The sequence below is a fragment of the Haliotis asinina genome, chromosome 6 (assembly GCF_037392515.1).
Source record: "Haliotis asinina isolate JCU_RB_2024 chromosome 6, JCU_Hal_asi_v2, whole genome shotgun sequence".
NCBI classification, from domain to species: Eukaryota; Metazoa; Mollusca; class Gastropoda; order Lepetellida; family Haliotidae; genus Haliotis; species Haliotis asinina.
Genome location: NC_090285.1, coordinates 36,766,263 through 36,784,635, shown reverse-complemented (window position 1 = coordinate 36,784,635; position 18,373 = coordinate 36,766,263). Strand labels below are relative to the sequence as shown.

The window sequence follows — 18,373 nt, the reverse complement described above, 5'->3', positions numbered from 1 at the left end:
TCTGGCTTCAGTAAAAGCTATACTACTGCTTACCTTAATTGTATTTTATCCACTGGTCTTGGTATAGTGTTTAGTCATAAGCTGCAAGTAGATGAGTATGCGGTTGTAAACATGAAAAGAAACTACTTTGATGGGAGTAAAATATGATACTGATAAAATATGATATATGATATTATAAATATGGGATTGCACTTTCTCAGTGGAAGTGTCGGTGTCTGAACAAGTTTGGTGACTGACATTGTGAGCTGCTATGAAAAATCTTTGCTGCTGCGTACCATAATTCGTCGCCTGAAAACCCGAGCGTTCTAAGTAACAAACCTGTTTTCGAGAAAATCGATCTAAAAGCTCTGGAGAACGATATCTTCTAAACTATTCAATCGGAATCTTTAAAATGGCAAACATTATCAGAACAGTACCAGTGTATGAGTTCAATGTATTAAAATAAATTTACATAAGAAAACTCGAAAAATGATTATAGAGAGAACACTTGCCCAAAGAAATCGTGATTTTCCTCAAAACCAAAGGTTTGTAAGTCTCGAAAACTCAGCTCAAAACCATAACTATATGGATATTGATTCATATTTCGTTTCCACCAGGTTGTATGTTTGTGTTGTAAACCTTTTTGTACTTTGATAAGGACTATGTTTGATGAAATAAAGCATAAATAAGAACAGCGTTAAATGTTTCAAAACTGGTCAGTCTCAGGATCACATGAGTAAATTGTGCATGCTCATTGATAAGTTGACAACATAGAATACTCGAAAGCTAACGACATGTGATTTTGCATGAAGGTAGAACGAAGTTTGCGTTTGTAAAAAAACACACTTTCAATGCAAGAAATCACTGAAAAAGTTGTTTTTGTAATAGATTTTGCTCTAAAACCTACCCCGTGCATACTAACTCTAATTTTGTCAAAAGCGGACTTAGAACACTCTGATTTTCAGGCGACGAATTGTATTTATATGCAGCTGTTTAAATGTATTTGGTAAGAAGAAAAAGTATATTATTTTCAGACTTTCAGAAAGCTATTGACTATGTAAATTGACAGATGTAATTTATGTTAAGAATATATTAAATTAAATCTAAATATAAGTTTAATCCTAAATATAACATGCTACATCTGATCACATTCTAAATGGCATTGTGTATTCATTACAAACAATCAGAGTTATTTTAAAACGTATCACTGTAATACTGTATTACAGCAAGTATTCATGAAGTATCGATTATCAAGGTTATCCTGAGAACTCTGTAAGCGGCCAATCAAATAATAGTTGTAATGAATGTTGGTTGCTATGTTTGGAATATGGAGCCGTAATCTGCGCCAGTCTACATTATTTACTTTTTTTTTTTATTGACATCCATTAATTCGTAACAAATAACTCGTCACTGCACTCTAAATGCGTAGATCGATGTTCACGCTGTTGATCACTGGGTTGTCTGGTTTATATTCAAATATTTGCAGACCCCAGTCATATAGCTTGGCTATTGCTGAGCGTGGTGTTGACCAACCAACAAACCAACTTTAGAAATATTATACTTTCTCAAAATGTTAACATTCACAGACGCATTACAACCATACATGTGGCAAACACTGGACAATCTTTCCTTGTTCCTTTTACCAGACCTAGCGCAATATCAATAACAGGAAGGAGGAAACGTTTCGGACACCAGGCAACACTAACATGTTTGTGACTTCTACATTTCTAAGCCACACCGTTCCCTCTCACATGACTGTTTAGAATGACCTGACAAGGGTATTCGGGTGAACCTACGAGAGTTCAAAATGATACACCATGTCAAATATCTATCAGCAACATATTTAATGGACAGGCTATATCAGGAATATGTTTTACAATGAAGGTCTCTTTGATAATTGCTTCATATAATGAAACACATCACGAGTCAGCGGGATATTAGCATACTTGACAAGTCTCTGTATATTCAGTGTACGTAAAGCATATGGTAACATTGAGTATCTGGTTAAATTGAAAATATGTAAAATCTGAATTCATAAAATTCAAAAATGTATTTTAAAATATATTCTTTGTACAAGCCATTCCCAAAACACCTACAGAAGTCTCAACGTGTCATTGTGTTTCTCAGGCGATGACCCAGCTTGAACGTTTACTTATTTATCGGTTTTTAAATACGAAATATTCGCTACCAACATTTCAGCCACTTTCTTCCAACCTTGTGGAACCCCTGCTTCTACTTCCGCCTTAGTATTGTAGACAGTGTTACAGTTGATATCTATAACGTATGGAACACCGTCTGGGCCATATATAAACTCCACCGCGCCATTATCCAGCCCGGGAGTTTGAAACAGTTCCGTGCACTTATCGATTACAGGGTCGTCAAGGTCTTTCAGAATCTGGAACCTGTCCTTTGGTAAATCGTCGGGACAGTAGTTGGAAGAAAAGCCATCGCACATAGTAGCTTTGCTGACGTACAGAAACGTTTGTGCAACGAACTCTGCTCTGTATACACCGGAAGTCGGGGGGAGATAACACTGAATCAAATACAATCCCGTATACGAACCAGGTAGCTCTTTTTCCGATTCGAATTCTCCCACATTATGGTACATCCGTATATTAATACCATGCCCACCTCTATCTGGTTTGATAACAAAGGGTGCATCCCTTCCGAAATGTTTCTCAATGAGTGCTCTTGTCGGCTTGGAAGTGAAGACGGTCTGGGGGATATTTAAGCCACAGTCTTTGGCCATGACGTACTGGAAGGCTTTGCTGTCCTCAATGTCTACAGCAGGAAGACCATTTACAACTGTTACGTCGTGATGACGTAACCACTTGATAATGACGCGGGCTTGCTCCAGGGATAACGGATGGCCCCGAGTATGTGACGATGGACTGCATCTGTTGTAGAAGATGGTGTTCTTCGGTGGTGATGACGTGAGATCGAAGTCAACTTCGTCAGACACCCATTCGTCAACTACGACGTCATAATCCTTCAATGCATCCTTAATTAATGGAAACCATTTTGGGTTGTCGTGAAGCACTATTATTCTGTATGCTTGGCCGGCCATGACTACCTGCACATTTAAGAAAACATTCTTTTTAATTTTTTTTGTCAATTAAAATGAGTAAGAAAATGACAATTTGAAAAAATGCAATGTTCGTGTATGATGAATAATTAACAGAATTATTACAAAAGTTACGGTTATTATTTTACCATTTAGTCATCAGTTAAACATGCACATGAAATAACCTTATGCACTCAGAATCGCCAGGTGATTGTTCACACTACGTTTGTCATGCAACCATGAGAGTAGGTGAGGGAGAGTGGGGGTGGCGTAGCCTTGTAAAAGCGTTCTCTTGTCACGCTGAAGACACTGGTTCGATTCCTCTCGTAAGTACAAAGTGTGAGGTCCTTTTCTGCTCTCCCATGCTGTGATATTGCAGGAATACTGCTAATATTTCATGCATTCATTCATTCATTCATCAAAGAATCCAGTGTCAAAGAAATAAGCAATGCGTTACATTTATATATGAATTAGATTTAATTGAATTATAGCCAATGTATATTCACATGAAACCATACTGATTTTATGGACAGTATGAATCCATATCGATGTGTCCCAGCAGTCACCAAGGACGAGCTTGCAATTCGCAACCTTTGACATTGACATACAACTCACTGGGAGAATTTAGTCCCTAGTGTCACGAAACATTCTTGTATTAAATGGGTTTTTTTGTGTGTTTTTTTTTGGTGAATGTGCTATTTCTAGCAATAAAGTTGCATTAAAATTGAAGGTGAACATGTGGTATAATATGAAGTGAGAAGTCACTTGAAACGGGTTCATAGGCATACAAGAGTTACGTCCCTTGGTATATCTACCGACTGTGTTCGTCTTGGATGACAATTGCGAAACCTGTGCGTCCCATACGGACGTAGAGTAATATTGGTGTGTCGTGTTTCACTACAAGATAACCCTGTAATGACATTTTGTAACATGTGACACGTACAATATCTAAAAGGTAACACATGCTTCAGACAGCCTTTTGCCAGTTATTGTGGATCGGGCAAAATCCCAAGGCTTGTCTCTAATGGTATCAAGTTACAGAGGGTATAGCGAGTACCGCGAAATATATATCTTTGGCCCAAGTGTGTTGTAGTTTAATTAGTTTATAGTTTAATTATCGCTGGAATCCGATCTTAGCGTGATACATAAGTTATCACGTGTGATCAAGGTGTTTCTCGCTTGACACCGTACTCTAACTTTCTGTTAAGGTTCGCAAAGTGTCTGCGCACGTAGTCAGCACTCAGAGTGTTTAATAGTCACGTAGCGCTCCCAAAGTGCGTAAGCACATAGTCTAGACCCCGACGGGTAATTAACTGGGCTCATTTCTTTACATGAAGGTCCCCAGGTAGTACAGGCCTTCAGCAACCCATGCTTGCCATAAAACGCGGCTGTACTTGTCGTAAGAGGCGACTAACTGCATCGGGTGTTCAGACTCGCTGACTTGGTTGACACATGTCATCGGTTCCCAACTGCGGAGGTCGATGCTCATGTTGTTGGTCACTGGATTGTCTGGTCCAGACTCGAGTATGTACAGACCGCAGCCATATACTTTCAGGTTTGATGACAGTTTGACACATTTCATCGTAGCCCATCTGCATAGATCGATGCTCATACTGTTGATCACAGGGTTGTCTTGCCCAGATTCGATTATTTACAGGCATATGACTGAATGCAGCAAAAACAGTGCAGCCAACCAACCAAGGTACCAGCAGACGACCAACCCAAATTACCGGGGCAGAGCAGTGTTATTACTAGTTAACATTATACGTTTTACATAATTACATAATAAGTTGGTATCTCCATTCCACTTAGTATTTTTGTATCTGGATGTACTTCGCCATACGAGGCTTTGTACGTGGGAACATGTAAGTACAGGAAGAAACGTGAACAGATATTAAGTAACATATTTCACTGGTCTGCGTTAGATCGTTGAATAAATGAAATACCACAATGTTATGTTGTCCCTTTTATAATTGTTTCGTTGAAATTGTTATGTTTCTAATATCTGATCATTTTGGGCATTCAGACAGTAAGCTGCTGTCATGATATAATTGAGATATTAGTCGCTTAGGGGTATAAGTCGAACGCAGAAAATACCGTATAGTGAACTGTTGTTTCCTTTTATGTTTATAAATTTTAATGGTAGCAGTGTATTGTATTTATTTGCTGATTTGAAAGTTTATTATTCTCCATAAAGATAGAGATATAAATCCTTTTTATAATTCATAAACTATCCTTAATCTGCGTGTTTAGATATGAAACTTACTTCAGAGCTTGGGTGACTTCAGCTTGCAAACCACATAATGCTATATTGGCATATATTTAGCTGGATATAGTCCATTAGTCATACGCCCTGTCCCATACGTCCACAAACCATAAGGAACGTCCTGTCTCATAAGCGCCCACAAACCATAAGGAACGCCCTGTCCCATACGTCCACAAACCATAAGGAACGCCCTGTCTCTTACGCCCACAAACCATAAGGAACGCCCTGTCCCATACGTCCACAAACCATAAGGAACACCCTGTTCCATACGTCCACAAACCATAAGGAACGTCCTGTCTCATACGCCCACCAACCATAAGGAACGTCCTGTCTCATACGCCCACAAACCATAAGGAATGAACCGGGAAAATTAAAATAAGGGTCATGCTCGCCGTCTTGTGTGAGATCCAACTGATAGTCAAACGTAAGTCAATACGCCTACTCTGTTTACCGATCATATGCTCAGAAAAGTGGATTAGTTCGATCATACTCGAAAATGTTTGTAATTTACGAGTTGCACTAGTTAGAGGTAAGATTTGCATAAAGACTCTCTTGCGTTGTGCTCAAAATGATAATTATGAGGCCTTCTGCAGAACTGAACGCATATTTGACAAACTCAAATATAGGCCATAAAGGTTCCTTGACCTAGTTAGAAAGAATGCTCTGTCATCACTACTGTCACAAGTAATCGACTCATGTATAAACCGAGGTAGTGAAACACGTTATCAGCTTGAGTTGCGTGTACACATTACATCCTTGTACACAATTACCCGCCAGATGCGAACCTACACACCATACAGTTGTGTAGAAACCTACCTCTTTTTCTTACGGGTACTGTGTGGAGATATTTCGAACAGCCACAAAAGCCAGATTGACCCACTTTCAAGTCGAGGTGTGTACAGTCTGATCGCTTCTGTTTCCTCACGACAGCAGCACGACACACAGTGTACAGTTTGACCGTGGTGTCTATGTATGATAACGAACACGAGGCTTTGAATTTGTGTCTTGAGCTGATTGCGTGACTCTCTCGAAGCCTACGTAAAATATGGTATTCAATACTGGGGCCTACATGTTAGGAGTGATGAAATAAGCCTCAATGTCGTGTTCAAAACCATTTCACCTTTCTATCAATATGCCTGCATGAACAAATGTGTGAGAGTCTGCATGTTTGTGTGTGTGTTTGTGTGTGTGTGTGTGTGTGTGCGTGCGTGTGTGCGTGTGTGCGTGTGTGTGTGCTTGTAGTAGCCCTTTCTGTAGCTAGGGGTTACGATATTCTGTATTCAACTCATGCTTGCCACAAAAGGTCGTACGAGGTGGTGCTATTACCTCAATGGTAACTTGTTCAGTTTGTGTTGCCTAGTACAGATGTAACGCCGGTGAACTTCCTTGTTGACAAAGATTAAAGAGTGTGTCGAATATGTGTATGTGAGCATGTTGGTTCAGTTTGGTAACGTTTGGATATACACATCTTCAGTGTAAAAACGATGTTTACGTCGACTGACTCTTTATAACGGTGCTATAACAAAGAAAAAAACATAAAGGCTCTTGGGGGATTCATAATAGTTACTGTGTAAAACCTCGTCCTTCGCAATCAAAAGAGGATGTGACATCTCACAGCATTACGTGTTAACGGGCCATACCCTTGTTGATGTCCTTGGTACTTGTCAAAGGCACATTTGCAAACTGACTGTGGAAGGTTGGTTCGCTTTGTGTCAACAACACACTCGCACAACATGAAGTGTCAGTGTTGTTGGTGGTTTGGTTGGTTGCTTAAAGCCACATTCAGCAATATTCCAGCTATACGGCGACGGTCAGTAAATGATCCGATATGGCCCAAACAATCAAAGTGTTCAAACATCGACCAACTCATTTGGGTTACGATGGCATGTGTCAACAAAGTCAGCGGGCCTGAACACCCAGTAACGTTTGATTGCGTACAGGCCGCTGCCGTATAGCTGGCCGAATATTGCTTAGTGTGTGTGTGTACCAAACCAACAACAACCAACTCGTATACAGTGGAAGCTGTCAATATCGGCATCTGTCCATTCTGGCAAGTCAGCATAAAATAAGTCAACACCAGCATAAAATAACATTACCATCCGTGGCTTTTACATTTATCATCAGCTCTAGAATCCGGGACATTGTCCAAACCGGATTATTTCTTCAGTCCAACGGGTGCCGGTTTAGACAGCTTCCACTGTAGCTGACATTACACAACAGCCAACCCGGAATGGATTTAGCTGGAATGTTCCTTAGAGTGGCGTTGAACAACAAACTAACAACAACCAACTCGTATACCTGGAATATTGCTTAGTGTGGGGTTAAACAACAAACTGACAACAACAAACTTGTAAAGCTGGAATATTTCTAGGTGTGACGTTAAAAAACAAGCACGGCACAACAAACCCGTATGTCTTGAATATTGCTTGGTGTGGCGTTGAAAAAAAATCCAACAAGCAGCCAATATAGACGGAATCCATTTGTGTGCATTACTGAGCAATAAACAGCTAAAATTTGTCATTTCAGCGGAAACAGTTAAAATCCAACTCAAATATCCTGTCAGCGATAATGGAGATTAATGGAGCATAACCTACAACGAATGTTAAATGCGTCATATGAATATTGACGTCCTCGACCTAACGTGTAATGATTTACTGTATTTCTACCTGGAAGATAAGTGCCGTTACCACTGCCTTTAATACCCTAGCAAAGCAATAAACACGCGTGCATGTTTGAATGAGCTATCAACATGTGATAAAACATCAAATATATCAAATAAAGCATTTACGCTTACAAGTGTAGAACATAAGTACGTACACTTCAATCAAAATCAGCCATAAAACGAGGGCGAAAATTCATATGATCCCAATGTAAACGATCTTGGAGTACCATTCTGGAGTGCTCGGCACAATCATTTGCCCAAACACCTGGCATGCCAATACTGACGCGATTCTAAATGTGTGCTCCCTGTGATCTATTGACTAATATGTATGTTTTACATGCAAAGATAAAGTAGTTTTGAAGTAGAGTGTGACTTATTGGAAAAAGAGCGCGGTTATTTTAAGGTGCGTTAGATCTGATTATTTTTTGTCTGCATGTTTCTTAGTGTTATCGATTGCATTAATTAATTTGTCTGTCAGAATTTATACGCCTTTTAAGAGTCGGTATTTCACAGTTTTGCCTGTTAGAGTGGGAACTGAGCTATAGGTATGCGCTAGTCGAGCGATATTGCTAGTGTGAAGATAGCATTGAACTGTTTGCTTCAATAACTTACATGTATGCAACACATGTCCCCTGTTTTCTGTACACCTAACATCGTATCTAGAGAATATTCGAAAATCGTAATGTCAACATATAAGAAACCGAGTTTGGTAATCGTTAATCATTCTGAATGTGGGGAGACCCACACAAATCACCTTTGCAATATCTCATCCGTTTCCAGTTTTGTGTCGTCAGGGCCAACTAATGTCTTGTGTGTGCGTGTGTGTGTGTGTGTGTGTGTGTGTGTGTGTGTGTGTGTGTGTGTGTGTGTGTGTGTGTGTGTGTGCACGTGTGTGTGTGAGAGAGAGAGAGAGAAATAGGCAGAGACAGAGGGAGAGAGAGACAGGGAGAGTGAAAGGGAGAGAGGGAGAGACACACACAGACAGGTAGAGGGGGAAAGAGAGGTGTATAATGCTATCAACAACTGGATTTGCTTGAACACCATTCGGTTTGCGTGAGTGAGTTTAGTTCTACGCCAAACTCAGTAATATTCCAGCTATATGGTGGCGGTCTGTCAATAATCGAGCCTGTACCAGACAATCCAGTGACCAACAGCATGAAAAACATCGATCTAGGCAACTGGGAACCGATGACTTGCGCCAACCAAGTCAGCAAGCCTGACCACCCGATCCCGTTAGTCGCCTCTTACGAAAAGCATAGTCGCCTTTTATAGCAAGCATGGGTTGCTGAAGGCCTATTCTACCTGGGGACCTTCACGGGCCGGAAAAGTAGTGGATAATCACTAATGCCTTTGAAGTTGTACTACCACTGTAATACCTGTGTAGTGATTTGTAATATGTTTTGAAGTTAGTTAAATGTGAATCAGATCAGATTGTTTTGTTGCCTGTTGAGATCACATCAAGTCCTTTTATGGCTTGATTCCCAGTCAACTGCTGCATTAGTCTCAACATTGAGTTGGCTGAGTTGGGCTTTACGTCACATCGGCATTATTCCAGCCATATACTGACAGTTTATACCCCGTTGCCTTCAAAGGTCCATTCGGCTTTTGAAATCAGACAGGATAAACATAGAAAGGTGCTCACTTTGGAGTAGAACGACTCACAGAGCTACATGTATTAAACTTACAATGACTTACACGTACATGTAAAAAACTTACAGTAAAGGCAAACGCAACTGTAATAATATGTATGAATGACAAAAGGTTGAACAGATGTCTTTCTCAACATCGTGCTTTTATTGTTACCATTTTCCTAGATTTTTTTACGTTTCATATATGTCCACACTTAAGGTGACAGAAGAAGTATCTCTACTTCATACCATCTGGTTGCAGTGACATTGTCTCGTTGTAACCTTCCCAAACGAACCTTGTCGAAGCAGTTCCTGTCTCTTGCTCATCAGCTCTGATCGAGACGGGTGATACTGGTCCCCCTGTGACTGTCCCTCAGAATTGATTAGTCAACTAATCCATTGCGTCTTGTACTCATAAAGAAATTTAAAATAACAACAATCCTGACCAACAATCCTGATTCCGCAGTATCGGTAACACTCATGCTCCGAAAGTCATGGACATCAGAGTGAGTTAAGTTTTAAGGTCGCGATTTAGACAATTTAGAACACAGAAACCTGTCGTCGAAGGAGAGTAAAAATACTAGATTATCACAGCTCTTAAAACTTATACGGCATCATAAAATAATTCACTGGAGTGAACAGCACAATATACAAAGGGGTTATACATTACCAGCAACTGAATGTTGACCACCATGCTAGCGACACAATATAACTGGGTTTTGGCAAATTGAGGAGATCCAAAGTGTCCTCGTATCACATCTGATTCTTTGCTCATGATTTTTTCCAGACAGTTTATTTTAGAACTAATTCAGTGTGCTTGAAAACATGAATCAAATAATGATCTGGTACCAACATCAGAAAATGGCCGTGATTTCTCATGTACATTGCTTCTTACAATGGTCCAGCAATCACAAGAGACTTAACCAACGGAGTACACCCATTCATTATCTCTCAATGATTTAGGATAATGAATTTGAGGGTTTTTTTTAATTTAGTAATATCATCGCTGAATAAAATGTAATTTTAATCACATCCAGAAATTGCGATAACAGTTGTTTTTTCAGTCTTTGAAAACAACTGAAGACATACTACTCAAAAGTTGCTACGGGTAATAACGGCATTGCGCAGACATTCTGACCATCTGTACAGCTGGCTGAAGACGGTATTACGTGAGGACGTATTTAATGAACAAAGGTCCCTCGTCATTCGTCACACAGTCTCACCAAACAGCATTTTCGCAACGTTCAGTCAGATCAATCCTCAATCAGTAAAATATTTCAAAAAGACAAAAATGTTAGATATCACGGATCAAAATCCATTGCCTCACACAACTCTCAGCAGTAATGCGATCACAGATGGCACTGTGGTATCACGCTCTTAATACCTATGTGGATTGTTGCCGTTTTGTGGACAAGGGAGGATTCTCCCACTCTATAACAGGAACTTTGCCGAGCTCCTGTAGAGTTGACATTATTCATCTTGTTAAACACCATGATGTTCGATGCGCTGCTGACCACTCTTTGACATAGTGTTAACCCAGAGTAAAGTATAACCCCGAAGTACGCATACGCCGAAGTCCTTGGGCGTCAAACGAAGTCCTTGATACTGAGAGGGCACACATGTATCCTGTTGTTCTGAAGGAAATGCTTAAAATATGTTGATGAAAATGATATGTAATGACTGACTGGATACCTGCAAGCACTGGTCTTTCAAGTACAGGTCTGCGTTTTTTTCACTACGGAACTAAAGCACTGCAGGGTTATACGAATCATTGTGCACCGGAATATTTCAACTGCTTTTGAAGTTGACAATATCAAGTAAACTGTGAGTAGCATTTTGCTGCGTGATGTTGACATATATTTGCTCTCTGTCTATATGGATATCAAATGACACTGATGGACACTTGTGAAAAGAATTTAAAAATAAACAATTTCTGAAGAGATACAACATTTAGTAAAACATATGTCTTGGGTAAATCCAGAACAGTCCTTTCCCATCCGTCCGTCTACATATTACATATGACATTATCATGTAACATTATTAGCTAATATTGATAATAAGTGTCATTTATAAGTTGTATTCAAGCTGGTTACAACTACAACGAATCTACTAGTTCGATACCCCACACAGACGCAATATGGAAAACCGATTCCCAACCGTAATATTGCTGAAAATGTTGCTGAAAATATTGCTGAAGCTGCGTAAAAATGAACTCACTCACTCACTCGACTGACAGAACTTCTCAACTCGTTGCTGCAATGACGTATTTTGATAAACTAGTCTTCGACGTTCTGCAGTTGTTACAGTATTTGCTTCCACCATATGTCGAAGAGCACGGTCACGAGCTGCTTTTGGAAAATTGATTTCAAAACTGAAATTAGATTCCCGGTATCCATTGAGAAATATCGGATTTTCAATAGAGACCCTTCTGACTAAAGTTTCCCGCCGTACTTCCTTAAAAGGATCACGGCGATATCGATCCTGAGGCCTGACGTAGTTGTAGATCTTCCTTCCTTTAAAAAGTATGTACCTCTTGTCATCGTTGCTGGCATCAACTGAGCAATCCGCATCCTCGTCACATTTTGTCACACGTCCATTATTATCTCCTGTGAGATCACCGACGGGAGATTTCTCTGAATCACGAGGCTCACCTTTACTTGGGTTGCTTGTCTGATTACTGTTTGCCTGTTCAGTGGTTTCGGGAGCAAACTGTTCCCGGACGACTGAGGTTGTATTCGTGGAACAAACAGGTTCTCGGTTGTAGAAGTCCACTTCATCAAGTCCGAATAGTACGTTAGCTCGATGTTCCATTGCTGCAACTGAATGTGATCTATGTTTCCGATGCAGCATTTTACCTTCGTCACTACCATGTGTGTTTGGTTTTGTCACTGAAAGTGATCTTTGCTTCTTATCATTTCTTATAACTGCAGCTCTATCCTCTGTGGTTGTCCGTACAGGTGTTTGCAATCGTGGAGGTCCATACTGAACAACATCCGTGTCGTCTTCCTTCCCGTGTGCACTTTCAGGAGGATCACCTCTCACATTATCTGCTTTCAAAGGAAAAGCATGTCGTTTCAGTCCTGGCGATCTTACATTGTTTCTTTGGTCCAATGAGGTCATTGGACGAGACATAGCGTGCCTATTTCGTTCCTGTCGGAGTCCAGATGGTGCGGACTTGCAACCAACCCTTGGTAAGATAGGTCTAGAACCCTGGACACGTGGTCGTCGATACATGTAAGGGTCAAATGGGTCGTTATATACGGCGTTGTAGGATGTCTCAGCGAACGTGAACGCCCAGGGCTTCCGGAAATGCTTTGACAGCATTTGTTGGGATTTACAAATTGACACGTTTCCCTGGCAATAAATATCATCAACAGCTGGACTTCGTCCGGATGTTCTGAATGTGTTTCGTCTGATTTGGAGAAGAGACTGTTTTTCCTTGACCAGGGAGTCCTCCACAACGTGATGTTCTTGTTGAAGGTGCTTCAGATGAAGATTTAGAGTTCTTTCCTCATGGCGATTTTTGGCCCTCGCTAACACTTCACCGTTTTTCAATATGGTACTCTTTGGCATTGTATTGGACACAGTAAAACGTTTCTTAATCCTTGAATGGAATTCTCCTTGGAACAATTCTTAGTGATTTGAACTCACGAAGAAACACATCATTCACACAATATCCTGCGAATCAGCAAAGCGAAATGAATATTTTGACTGGAGTGATACGTATTTAGTACAGGGACAAGTGTATTCCGTGCCCTTTACACCTTCTTTATCGGAGTACTTGGGATTTTAAGAGCGGCTTTAAATTTGCTACTGTATTGCTTACCTGTGCTGGCATTTCAAGTCCAAAGTCAAAGGTCACTTTGCCAGACGCCATCAAAATGATTTGTCGCTACCTCTCCTACGGGACTGGCAGTGTCAAGTCAAGTGCTTGATTGTAGGAGGATTGCTATCAAATCACCCAGATTTTATTACAATCAGAAATAGTCGTCGATAACAAGGTAGAACAAGATGTTGACACTCGGCAAATATTTTCCTATAAATAAGCTTCCATCACCGGCCATACCCGATTTATTGGGATTATTAATGGACAATCCTAGATGCTTATCGCATAATATGACGCTTTTATGGTGGTTTATGATATGCTTTGATAAAAGTCTTTTCTCACACAGTAAGGTGAGAGATAAGTTGTGTCAGTGAGAAGGTGACATCTGTAGACCCTCAGCCTTAGCGTGTACGTTGTCAGAGGCTTATCTGGGATCGCAACACACGGTGATACAACGTGTTGACATGAGTGTACATAAGCATAGTGGCAATGTCAGGATACATAGGCTACCGTTCTCTGCTTTTTGGTGGCCATGTCTTGAGTGACCACCTCTTTAAGTTTCAAATCAGGTTCTTGTACTTGCGTCTGTGTGTTTTGTCAGAAAGGTGTTTAACCGGAATGCTAAAGCGCATGTTATGTCCGAATTTCTCTTAGGATATTGTTGACACTTCAATTAAAATATATATTTAATGTACGTCAAAGTGTTTTTTGTGTGTGCATGTGTGTGCATGTGTGTGCTGTCTGTGGTAGTGGGGTGTGATCACCTGGGTAAAGGGATGTGTTTGCGGATGTGAACGAGTACGCTTTCTTGTCTCTGTGATAATGGGGTGTGCTCCCGCGTGTTATGTGATGTGCTCCCTTTGGTAATGGGTTAACGGGATGTGCTCCCTTGGGCAAAGGAATTTTGGGGTGTGATCACTGGTGTAATGGGGTGTGCTCCTGTGGGTAAAGGAGTGGTTGCGGGTGTAATTTGTGCTCCCTGGGATCATTGCGTACGCGCCATTGGTTTATGAGGTTTGCTGTATGGAGCAATGGGGGCGTGTTCCCGCGAGTGGTGGAGTGTGCCGTCTGGAAACAATTACGTGTACTCAGGTGTAGTGATGTGTGATCACTGTCGTAACGGCATGCGCTTTCTGGTGTCTTGACACCTGGTCTCTGTGGCAATGTGCTCTGCTCTCTGATGAGGAGTTTTTGCATTTTGTATTCTGACACAGTCCACACGTGTATCTACCGAAGCCTGTACTTGAAGTAAAGCAGTGACAATATATACTCGACACGAAATATTAAGTGGTAAGTCAATATTTTGCAATAGGTTACACCTACAATTTAATGACTGTGTTTGTACCTTACGGTTAGTATGTTGACATGCCACATGCACACAGAATGTCCACTTGAACCTCGCTGAACACAGAGCAAGTGAAAGCGGGCACTCATATCCGTTACACGTGACGAGAAATCTCCCAGCCAATCATATTTCACACATAGAGACAGGTACCAACAGATACGCCATGCACGATATATCTGCCAATACTAATCCCAACCCAAATTCGGAACAATATGTCTCCAGCACCCCGTCAGAAGGTAACAGGTGATTTGAATAAATAGCTGGTGAGATATGAGAAATGAGTGATACGCTGCAACATGCAACACTGACCTACTGACCAAGTAATACCTTCGGTGGAATAATGACGACAGTGTATGGATTTCACTGCCCACAATCCCATACTCACGTGTGCTTATAAAAATATTAAAATACACACTGAAACTCCCCTATCCATGAGGAACATCTTTGATAAGTTGGGGTGATGAACAAAGAGCAGAGTTCTGTGGATTTGCAGTTCCTTTATCATTAATATGAGCGGGCTCTGTGAACTTCAAGTGCTCGATAACGGTTAATACTAGACAAGTTGTATGGCCACAGAGATCTCCTCATTGCTTATCACACCAACTTCTAAAGGCCGCTCAAAAAATATTCCTTGAACTAAATTCAAACATATTTTTACCTGTAGTTGGAGTATTGTTTTAGAATATTGTTTTAGATGACAGGAGTTCTGCTAGCTGCGACGGATCTACTCCAGGTACAGAGTTTGTGTACAGGTGTATCTGGATAATGAAGGAGCATATCTAGGTTATGGATGCCCAGTTTCTAGACGTTTTGGGACAAGAACGCTGATAATCCAGAATCACATGGTAAGGGCGAATCTAAGATTCCGAACATTTATCGTCTACCTTTCATCAGCTTGCTCAGAACTACTGCAACATAGGTTCCCACGGCAACGAAATAAACTAATCGGATTGCACGTCATATTGTCTTATCTTCTGAACTTCGCCGGCTGTGGGTTCTTAGAGGTCCAATATGCAATGCGGCCTGTCTACAGCATACTATCACAGGCCAGATCAGGCCGTCCACGAGACATCCTCCATCCCACCCTACTCCCGACACACATGTATCAATGAACAACTTTTCTGGTCCATTAGTTCGAATAAAGGAGTCGTCATCCAAAAAGCCATACAATAAAATCAAAATATCAAATTATACCTTGTGAATTTCAACCTTATTTTACTGACGTAAACTTACGTAAGTCTGCATGACTTTTTGCATTAAAAAGCTATGCACTATAGGTAGAAATATTTCATATGTGGATATGTATGAGAAAATCACAGATATATACTATTAATAAAACGTACAGGGTAATCAATGAAAGGTGTCACAACTATTGATTTTAGACTTTGAACGAGGTAATAGTTTAACCGTGTAATGAGCTTGTGATTTACATTAGTCGTTGCACGCCCGATTACCATAGATCTTTTTGGATGATCTTTCAAAATGCACCCTACTATTCATGACGCCATTACCATGAATGTTGATAATTATTAGTATGGCTTGAAACCGCCTCAACTCTTGAAACAATGCGGAATTCGACAGAGCATACGCTTTCTGATCGCACGCCTAGCCTCATTCATTTATTTATTTCAGAATTGTTGATATCGAGTGTTGGCCATGCTAAGGTAATAATGTCCTGAAGAACAGCACGAACCATATGAGCTCTTACATTGTTGTCATTTTGAAACGACTTCCATGTGCAGATAGCACCATATTCACCCTCACGACGTAGAACTAACCATTTAAACGTCCTTGAATAGCATGTCATTGTGTTCTGCCAGTCACAGTGATCCCACCAGACACCATTACTGAACCACCCGAACATTATTTGGTCTGTCTAACGTTGATATCAAGAGGATCGTCCATTCCGTCTTCGCCACAATCAGTTGTGTCTGTCAAGAAAGCCCAAAGTCCAAGATTCATCTGAAAACATAGCGTTTTCCCAACGACGATTAGTCTAGAGCTGACGTTTGTGGCACCAACGACGTCTTGAAGAAATGTGACGGTCCGTCTGCCGTGGGATGTCAGACGGATTCAGGCATGGAGGTTCCATCTGCCTAGGCCATTGCTAATCGTCTTCACACTCACTCAATACTTACAGCTCTATGAAGCTCATGTCACAACTTAGATGTACTTTGACCACTTCAGTAACACAGTCCTTTTGACGATACCGTCTTATGGGACAGGCCTGTCATAAAAACTCTTTGTCTGTAGACAAATTAAAGAGATCGTGTCACAATTATGTGTCTTGTTCGAACTTTCAATATTCCAACGTCTCTTAGATCTTCCAGACACGACGCGTACAGCATGTAAAGGATACTAGTTAAGCTAACCAATATCAGAACAACATACAACCTCTCTCTTGTTACTGAAACGTACCGCATGTAACTGACACGTTAAACTTTAAATTTTGAATTTTACACCGACCTGAGTGGAATTATCATTTTCCGGATCCAAATGCAATAATAGAGTATGTTTCCAGAATAACATCATCCCAAAATAGAACATCCCATAATATTTTATTGTGCATGGATCTAAAAAATCAAGGTTTGACGTACATTGATTTAGGTTTTAAGCTACTACTTGAGACTGCGTGCTTTACTGATACAGTAACCGAATGTATAATACGAACACTGTCACATCGGATTAATGTCCTGAATAGTTTACTCAACACTCACAACATGTCATTCAATCCGTGATAATGGGTGCTAAAGGGGACAGGACCTCACAGCAGTGATGACATGCGAAAGCCATGGCTTGATAAGAGAGACGCTCTACCAACGACCAATCCTCATATTATCAGTCAATGATTAGGAATACATTCATCCTAGCTGTCACATGTGCCACCACAGTGTGTTGAAAAATGCTCAAACGTTTTTGGGGATCATGCTGAGCTGGTTATGAACTTCATACCTAGAAAAACTTCAATTAGAAATATGAGCTGTCTTCTGTAAATATTTCCGTGAATGGATGATTTAATCCTATTTGTTTTGGCGAAGTAAATCCCTGTACGAATCCCGACGTACCCTAGAGATATATGCATGTCATTATTAATTGCCACCGGGTATTATCTGTAGTCAAACAAGGTAATTTATTTCGCAGGTTACAATTCATATGTGAATATCATTTGCTGAAGGAAAACAAAATCTTCACATTTATGCATCTGAAACTTAAACCTACGCCATTTATAGAATATATTAAGAAACTATTGAGAACATGTCAAAACATTTGTCCATTTTGTTATACACTTCATGTTCATCTATATAGTTCCTATTTACAAATTTACAGAATGATATTGTAAGAATTGTGACAATACGACGAAAGATACTAAAATTTGAAAACTATTCAATGCTTAGTAATATTCAACGTTCATGTATATGGATAGGTTTTGTTTTGTTACCATGACTATTAATCATTGATATCGACTTCATTGATTATTGGCAAGAGAGGGTATATAAGCTGGATCATTTAGTCATTTGTCTAGTCAATATACCTTACTCTCTGCATGGGTCGTACTAATTTAAAAAGATAGAGGTTTTGATAGCGAAAACATAGACGGGTGTG

General features: G+C 40.3%; 1 protein-coding gene across 1 annotated transcript; it reads right to left on the bottom strand.

The window, feature by feature from the left end:
- Nucleotides 1–2,118: 2,118 nt before the first annotated feature.
- Nucleotides 2,119–6,195, bottom strand: LOC137287665 (uncharacterized). Its single transcript, XM_067820051.1, has 2 exons — nucleotides 6,126–6,195; nucleotides 2,119–3,052 (listed from the first exon to the last, which is right to left on the bottom strand). Exon 2 carries the CDS (start codon nucleotides 3,044–3,046, stop codon nucleotides 2,132–2,134), a length of 915 nt encoding a protein of 304 aa, XP_067676152.1. The 5' UTR covers nucleotides 3,047–3,052; nucleotides 6,126–6,195; the 3' UTR covers nucleotides 2,119–2,131.
- Nucleotides 6,196–18,373: the final 12,178 nt, after the last annotated feature.